General features: G+C 59.0%; 1 protein-coding gene across 1 annotated transcript; it reads right to left on the reverse strand.

The window, feature by feature from the left end:
• Positions 1 to 8: 8 nt before the first annotated feature.
• LOC128074198 (maestro heat-like repeat-containing protein family member 7) lies at positions 9 to 5,055 on the reverse strand (the record flags this gene model as incomplete). The annotated part of the gene is made up of 15 exons (XM_052669806.1): positions 4,592 to 5,055; positions 4,084 to 4,172; positions 3,843 to 3,974; positions 3,666 to 3,745; positions 2,995 to 3,103; positions 2,799 to 2,888; positions 2,571 to 2,675; positions 2,298 to 2,472; positions 1,982 to 2,082; positions 1,730 to 1,879; positions 1,251 to 1,405; positions 836 to 968; positions 557 to 741; positions 330 to 467; positions 9 to 83 (listed from the first exon to the last, which is right to left on the reverse strand). Coding segments are annotated over exons 1-15 (1,979 nt in total), but the record flags the coding sequence as incomplete, so codon positions are not given.
• Positions 5,056 to 8,689: the final 3,634 nt, after the last annotated feature.

Raw genomic sequence — 8,689 nt, forward strand, 5'->3', positions numbered from 1 at the left:
ACTGCAGCTGGTGGTACTGCAGCAGCTTCTGCAGATGGATGAAGATGGGCCTGCAGTGACTCTGGCATCTCCTCATCAGCACCCTGTGGGATGGGGGGAGAGCTGAGCCCGTGTTGGGGGCTGACCCCACCAGGTCCGGGCTGGGGGGGGGACCGGAACAGCTCATCCTGCCCCACAGTGTGCTCCTCCATCTGCACACCACGCCTTGGCACCTCTGAGCACTCGCCAACTTGATCCCTACTTCTCTCAAGAGGGCAGCATGTGGGGCAGCGCATGGGGCACCATGTGAGGCAGTGTGGGGCAGCACGTGGAGGGGGTTGGGGCCGTACTTGGCAAAGTTGCACAGGCCATTCTGCCACTGGGCAGCGCCAGGCAGCCGCGCCCACAGGTTGTAGGTCTCCATGAAGAGCGCCAGGTCCTCCATATCAGAGCACAGCAGCAAAAGGCGCAACGTCTCCACCACCATCCTGCATGGAAATGGGGCACCGTAGGGTCAGGGGTCAGCGCGGGGCCAGGGCTCAGCGTGAGTGGTGCCACCGGGCCACGGTGGTGCTACCTGGCAGCAGAGGTGAGTGAAACCGGGCCAAACGGCTCCTCCGTGATGGCGATGACCTCCAGCGAACAGAGCTCCTCACAGGACACCAACTGGAGGACGAGAGCCACAAAGAGCTCCGGGAAAAGCTGCTGCACCTGCGGGCCGTACTCCAGGTTCTGCAGGAGCTTACAGAGCGCCGCCACCGCCTGCGGAAAGCACCCGCACAGCGCTCAGCACCGAGCTGCTCCCCTGGGTTGGGGGCAGGGAGGAGGCAGCGTTCCCGGGAGACCCCAAACTCACGGCCAGGCTAAGGGTGCTGGACTCGGTCTCCAGGCCCAGCGGCGCCATCTCCAGCAGACGCAGCAGCTCCTGCATCATCTGTGGCATCGCGTCCTCTGAGGACAGCGCCAACTCCCACAGCTCCCGTGCGTCCCTGCGGCACAGAGCCATCCTCAGCGGGAGCCCCTCTAAGCGTGGGCTGGGGGTTTCTCTCTGCGTAGGGTGGGGGTCCTTCTATGGGTGGGGTGAGGGTCTCCCCAGGTGTGGGATCCCTCTCCGCATCGGGTGAGGGTCCCAATCCACGTGCGGTGGGCATCCTTCCCCACAGGGGGTGATCTCCCTCTCCGTGTGGAGTGGGGGCCTCTCTTGTTTGGGATGGGGTTCCCTGTCCATGTGGGGTGGGGGTCTCTCTCAGCAGGGGGTGGGGGCAGCGCACTTGTCACAGGTGGGGGAGCAGCGCAGCAGGCTGAGTGTCACTGTATGAGGGCTGGCGGCAGCCAGCCTGGGGAAGACGTCACGGATGTGCTTCAGTGCCTTTTCCTCTGTGATCAGCTTCCTGCTCCTGTGGATGGCTGTCACGATGCGCTGCACCTGGAAGGGTCACGGGGACAGCAAAACTTCACTCCAGACGTCCCCAAGAGGGGCCAAGTGCCCTGAAGTCTCAAATCTCAAAGGACAACCCAACACAGCCTTCCAGCACCCAACCCAACCCCACTCTAAGCATCACGACCCAACCCAACACAAACCCAACCCCCAGCAAACCCAACCCCACCCCACCCCACCTCACCACCCAGCACCCATCCAACCCAAACCCAAAGTCCAGAACCCAACCCAACTTCAACCCAACCCCCAGCCTCCACTTCAACCCCACCCCCATGGGCTCAGTCCCCCAGTAAGCAGCTGCCAGTTGCTCACATCGTTGGGCGTGGGCTTGAAGTCAGCCGTCAGCACACCCATCAAGTTGGAAGCAGCCTGGGCGTTGCAGTTGCTGCAGTCCTTCATGCCCTGCAGCATCACGAGGATGAGGTCAGTTGTCTCCCAAGAGTGGAAGTGCTTTGCAAAGCGCTGGGGAGGAACAAACACAGAGGGGAGAAGGAACGTCAGCCACGTTGCCCCGTCCCCACAGACCCTGCAGCCACGAGTCCCGGCACGGCGATCTCTCCTCACCAGCAAAATCTCCGAGGTGTTGGTGGTCCAGGTGAGGGAGAACTCGTGCTCATCTTCCCACTGCTCCTGCTTCCCCTGCTCTTCCGGCTGCACTTCCCAGCCTGGAAAGGAAAGCGAGGCGAGGGTGTGTGAGCGGTGGGAGCCCTGCAGGGAGCTGCACAGCCGCCCCCACCCCGAGCGCAGGGCCGTGGGGCACAGCTCCCCAACACCGGGGGGTTCTTCACTGCTCGGAACAGCAGCTGACGCAGCGCCATCCACGCTCGGCCCCGCGGGACGTTTTGCAATGGATGGAGGCAGTCAGCGGCCGCTTTCTTACGGCTTCTCCACAGGATGAATTTGTAGAGGTGATGGAGAGCGCTCAAAGCACAGCGGTGCGTTTTGTCCTCCTGGCAGGCGCAGCACAGGATGAGGCTTCCCACCAGCTGCCCCAGCACGGGCAGGCGGAACTCGTCATAGCAGATGGGTCTGAATCGTCCCGAGGAGTGATGGGGCTGCGCGTGGAGAGCAGAACGTTGAGCGCACGCCCAGAGAGGGGAGAGCGGGGACAAGGAGGGACAAAGACCCCACGCCATGGGGGTCGGGCCCTTACCCTCTCCTGGCAGTAATACGCCAGTGAATGGCACAGCTTCCAGATGCGTCCCACTGCCCTCTGGCACGCAGCTGAGTTCTGAGTGGAGGTGAAGGGCAGCAGCACCTGTGGGAAGAGGAGCTCTGTCTCTGCCCTGTGCCCCCCCGGATCACCCCAGAAGGTTTTTGGGGTGGTGGGGATGGCGGAAGAACAGCCCTCCACCGTGCGGCCCCTGTGGGCACAGCTCACCTGGAAGGCGTTTTTCAACTCCTCTCCGATGCCTGCAGTGGGGTGGATGAACACCAAGGTGTCCAGCATCTCATCCAGAGCCCTGAGAGTCTGCAGGATGGACAGAGTGGAGGGAGATCAGAGGGGAGGGGACGGGGGATGCACAGCAAGAGCCTGTCCTGCGAGGCAGGGGGTCCTGCAGCTCCCCAGCACCCACCTGAGAGTAAAGGCTCACGTCCAGGTCCTGCTCCAAGGGAAGCAGGAGGATGCTCTGGAAGCACACATCAAAGAGAGGGATCTTTTCCTCCAGCAACCCCTCCACCTTGCTGCAGAAACAAGAACTGCAAAGCTGGGAGCGCTGCGCTGGGGACGGGGAGTGGACCCCTGCCATGGGCAGCACTCTGCAGAGCGAGGGGGGCAACGCTGGGAGGAAGCCCCTCCTCCACGGGGATGCGTGGGGCAGAGGGAGTCCTGAGTGCTGCTGTGGTGGGTGTGGGTTAGAATCATAGAATCACAAGGTTGGAAACGACCTATAAGATCATCTAGTCCAACCGTCTCCTCGTCACCATTGCCACCACCAGCACTCAAGTGTTGGTTGGGGTTGGGGCTGGGTTTGGGTTTGGGGTTAGAGCTAGGGTTAGGACTAGAGTTAGGGTCAGGGTTTAGGTTGTGGTTAGCGTTAGGCTTAGGACGAGGGTCAGGTTACGGTCAGCGTTCGAGCTGAGGCCCAGCAGGGCCGCAGGACTCCCTCAGCTCTTTGGCCAGCCCCGATGCAGGAGAGCAGCAGCCCAGAACGGCCAGGATCGTCCCCTGGGCCTGCAGGGCCGTACAGGCCGTGTGGGGCCGTCTGAATGCTGCGGGGCCAAGCCGGCAGCAGCTGGGCAGTACCTGAGGGTGGTGATGGTGGCCATCGCTTGCAGCCGCAGTTCGGAGCTCAGTTTTTTGTGCGGCTCCTCCGCCAGCAGCACCTGCAGCACAGCAGGATGGCACCGGGCACTCAGTGCTCGCAGCGCCGGGAGGAGAGGAGCCGCCCGCTGCCCCCCTCCAGCACCCAGCGCCCCTCACCATGATGTTCTCCACAAGATTGTTCCGGCGGCAGAAGACGCGCAGTTCCTGCGCCACGTTCCTCTCCGCCACGCGGCTGCAGATGGTGCGGATGCTCTGCAGGAACTTCATCTTCTGCTCCTCGTTCTGAGGCTGTCAGAGAGTGGGGGGAGAGTGAGCAGGGGGGCAGAGCTCTCCTGCGGCTGAAATGGGTCTGGGGGTGCGGATGGGGCACCGCCGCGATGGCAGCGGCCGCAGTCACCTCTGCTCTCTGGACAAAGGCCTCGATGTCGTCCATCGCGTAACGCTCCGCATCACACACGGGCATCCCAGGGGTGTCCGAGCGGGGAGCTGGAATTGGGAGTGCAGGGGGGGTTGGAATTAGAGTTGTGTTTAGGGTTGTGGTTAGTGTTAGGATTGAGGTTGGGGTTGGGGTTCAAGTTAGGGTTGAAGCTGGAGTTGAGGCTGGGGTTGGGTTTAGGGTTAAGTTTAAGGTTCGGGTTGAGGTTGGGTTAGGTTCTGGTTGATAGCTGGGTTTAGAGTTCAGGTTGGTCTTAGGGTTGGGCTTGGGGTTGGGTTAGGTTGAGGGTTAAGGTTGGGCTGAGGGCTGGGGCTAGGATTAAGATTTGCGGTCAGACGTGGGGTAGAGGAGCCCGGAGCAGAGCGAGGAGAGCAGGGGGCTCTGCCCTCTGCCACCCCACGCAGCCCCAGCACCATGCAAAAAGCCCCGCACCGCACCAACCCCCAGCCCTGCGGGGACCCTCGCTCACCGGGCGGCACAACAGGGGGCTCCTGGGGGGTTTTGCCCTTCTCTGCGGGGCAGGAGGGCTTTCTCTCCTCCATCGCAGAGGATGAGGGCTGAGGTTGGGGACCGACCACGGCCTGGGCAGCCACGGGCGGGGGTAAGCGCTGCGATTTGACCCGAGGGGTGGTTTGCACCGCAGGTCTGCTCGCGTGCTTTCTCATCAGAGTCCTGACGGAAAGTGAGGGGCGCAGCGCCGGCAGCTGGAGCTGTGGGGCACGGGGACGCATCACAAAGGGCCCCACTGGGACCTCACCGCCCCGCCCACGGGGACCCCCAGCAGCGCTCAGCTCTGCTCAGGGCTGCTCACTTCCCCAGTCTGAGCTGAGGAATGGATTTCTTATTGTAATTATTTTACTGAATCATTAAAAAAGATGGCAACGGAAACACAAATCCCAAAATTGGAAACGTGTGCTTCACAGGAAGGCTGAGCCGCTCCGGGTGGGGGGGGGGGGGGGGAGGAGGGAAGGGGGGTTCATGATTTCCCTGATGAGTTCACCAACAAAAGATGGGGCTGGAGTTGGGGTTGGGGTTAGGATTATAGTTGGGGTTGGGGTTGGAGTTGAGGTTGGGGTTCTGGTTGGAGTTATGGGTTGGTTGCTGGTTGGGATTGGGGTTTGCTGTGGGGTTGTGGTTGGTGTTAGGGGCTTCACAGAACTGTAGGGGTTGGAAGGGAGCTGCAGAGCTCATGGAGTCCAACCCCCTGCCCAAGCAGTTCCTACAGCAGGGCGCACAGGTCGGCATCCAGGCAGGTCTGGAACATCTGCAGAGCAGGAGATTCCACCACCTCCCTGGGCAGCCTGTTCCAGTGAGCAGTGGGACCCATAGAGACACGTTGGGACCCATAGAGACACGTTGGGACTCATAGAGACACATTGGGACCCATAGAGATGCGTTGGGACCCATAGAGATGCGTTGGGACTCATAGAGACACATTAGGACCCATAGAGATGCGTTGGGACCCATAGAGACACGTTGGGACCCATAGAGACACATTGGGACCATAGAGATGCGTTGGGACCCATAGAGACACGTTGGGACCCATAGAGATGCGTTGGGACCCATAGAGACACGTTGGGACCCATAGAGACACGTTGGGACCCATAGAGACACATTGGGACCCATAGAGATGCGTTGGGACCCATAGAGACACGTTGGGACCCATAGAGACATGTTGGGACCCATAGAGACATGTTGGGACCCATAGAGACCCATTGGGACCCATAGAGACACATTGGGACCCATAGACTGCCGCACCTCCCTGGGCAGCCTGCTCCAGCGCTCCTCCCCTCACTGCACAGCCGTTCCTTTGCACATTGGTGCAGAACTTCCTATGCTGCAGTTTCCAGCCGTTTCCATTTGTGTTGTGGATCACACAATCACAGTCACAAGGTTGGAAAGGACCTACAAGATCATCCAGTCCAACCGCCCTCCCGTCACCACTGCTACCACAAGCACCAAACCAGATCTTGTAGCTCCTCATCCAGACGCCTCGTGAGCACTGCCAGGGACGGCGACTTCACCACCTCCCTGGGCAGCCATTCCAAATGAGAAAATGAAAAGACGCCCAAGAAAAGCAAAAACGGACGCAAAATTGAGTCCAGCACCCGGAGAAACCTAATGCAAAAACAAAAACTAGGCCCACGAAAAACTGACGCCATGACAAAAAACAGGAAAAGAACCAAGAAAACAGTAAGCAAAAAAACGAAATGGGGGGAAAAAGAAAAAAAAACAACAGGCAGAAAACAAATCTGAAAACATGGGAAACCTGTAAGCGACCCCAAAATGCTAACAAATACCAGGATACGCTTAGAAAGGCCGCGCTACCTCACAGCTGAACTCTCAAGCGCACACGTGAAACAGGAACAACGCAGCACACGGCGGCCAAGCTTGCCCCCCTTTCACAAACGGGCTCCGCAGGGCTCCTGTCTGAAAACGACATCCCTGCATCCCACCCCCAAAGCAGCCGATGGCTGCACTCACCGCAGCGATGCTGATGTGAACGCTCAGCACGCGTTGCTCATCCTCACAGAGTCAAACTGCAACCTTATGTCTGTTCACTAAGAACACAGACTTGCCCTTCTCTTCTTATAAAGCAAATTGGTAGCACTTTGCAGTCATTTTGGGACACTGAACCACAGGCTCCACTTGCAACCCACGTGCAGAAAATACCAAGCGAGGGACAGTGATGAACGCCGTTCTGCCCCGGAAACAAAAAATCATGGAACAGAATAAAACAGGGGAAAAGAGTCAGAAAAAAAAAACCAACACCCGCACACAAAAAAGAAAAAATTCTAATGCAAAGCAAAAATTGCAATCAGCAAAAAGCAGAGGGAGTCCTGACAGCTGCTCTGGTGGGGGTGGGTTGGGGTTGGACTTGACTCTCATGCAGCCCAGCAGAAACCAGTAATGACCAGTATGGCCTCCCATAGTCAATGGAGTCCCAGAGGAACCAGAAGGATCCAGAAGGTGCGCGCAGCTGTACGGACCAGAAAAGACCAGGATGGACTCCTAGTGGTCAGCAGAGACCCATAGGAGCAGTAGGAGCAAACCAGTCTGGACCCATATACAAAAGTCCCATAGGGATCAGTAGGAACGCACAGCTGTATGCCTGGTGCCAGCCTCTCTGGAGGTGGCTTCAGGCCCCACGGCCGGTGCTGCTCAGGCTGGGGCTGAGGCTTCAGGCCTCGTGGGCAATGCCAGCCTAACGATGGCCGTGGCTTTACGACCCAGGACTGGGGCCGGCCTTCCTGGCTGTGGCTTCAGGCCTGGCGACCAGTGCCGGTGTCTCTGGCTGCGGCCACAGCTTTAGGGACAGTGCCAGCCTCTCTGGTGCTGTGGCTGCAGTTTTAGGTCCAAGTTTAGGAACTAGGAGAGGAAAAGAGAAGCATCAGGTCATAAAAGGGCATAAAAGATGGAACGCTGACTGCAAACGTGCTTCTGCTTGCGGGACACCCGGCAATGAATTGCAAATAAAATCTGCTTTATCAGAGGGCAAGAAATGCATGTGCTTAAAGAACCAGCTGCTTACATGTGCATTAGGTGTCCAAGCAAAGGCGGGGTTATTACAGTGAGTCTCCAGAATGACTGACATTGCCACTATTAAACCAAGCAGAGCTGAGCAATGTGTCAACATTAAACCCAGCAGAGATGTGCAGTGTGCCACCATTAAACCCAGCAGAGCTGTGCCACCATTAAACCCAGGAAAGCTGTGCAATGTGTCACCCTAAAAACCAGCAGAGCTGTGCCAATATGGCACCATGAAACCCAGCAGAGCTGTGCCATTGCTGCAGCAGTGAACTCAGGACTGCTCCTGGCCCTGCACTCAGGGCTGATCGTGGCTTTCTGCTGCAGCACACTCAACACGTGTTTTGTTCAACACACTGGCAGCTCGGCATTACAGAGGGGGAACCAGAAAGCTCCATATTGGGTATCTTCTGTGTAGTTTCCTGGCATTTCTTGGCATTCTGCTTTGGAAGAGGCATCCTGGCCTTTTTTCTCAGCCGGGCCCATTTTCCAGCACTGTTACAATGCGGCCTTGTTGGCGCATTGCCCCACGGCAGCTCTCCTTGCAGCAGATCACAAAAAGCCGTGAAGGCAGAGCCCCCCCAGCTGAGCGTTAAGGAGCCTTAATGAGAATTGCAGCCTTTGCCTCCAGACGGGCCCAATTTCTCCGTTCTTTGGACTAAATCTGTGCTGCTTGGCCCAGCTCCCAGCTTGTCGCCATCTCCTTGCTATGGCGATCGTGACGTCATCAAGCTGCGCCGGGAGGAAGAGGCGGCCATGCGGAAGCGGTGCGGTGCCTCGCGCTGCTCCAACGCTGCCCTGGGGCTCCCAGCGCCGCCTCGGCTTCTAAAAATGGGTGTTCAGATGGGGCTCCGGGGCAGGGGGCCTCGTGCCGCCCCGATTTGGCCCCTTGGGGCTTCTGTGTGACTCCGGGCCTCCGCTCGGCGGCAGGAGGTGCTCTGTGTGACCGTTCGCCCACAACCCCTCCAGCCCCTCTTTCTGACTCGCAGGGTCGCACCCTTCCCCTCGGTCCCCCTCCCATCTGCCCAGCCCCCCCACT

The sequence above is a fragment of the Tympanuchus pallidicinctus genome, unplaced genomic scaffold (genome assembly GCF_026119805.1).
Source record: "Tympanuchus pallidicinctus isolate F22 unplaced genomic scaffold, pur_lepc_1.0 scaffold85, whole genome shotgun sequence".
NCBI classification, from domain to species: domain Eukaryota; kingdom Metazoa; phylum Chordata; class Aves; order Galliformes; family Phasianidae; genus Tympanuchus; species Tympanuchus pallidicinctus.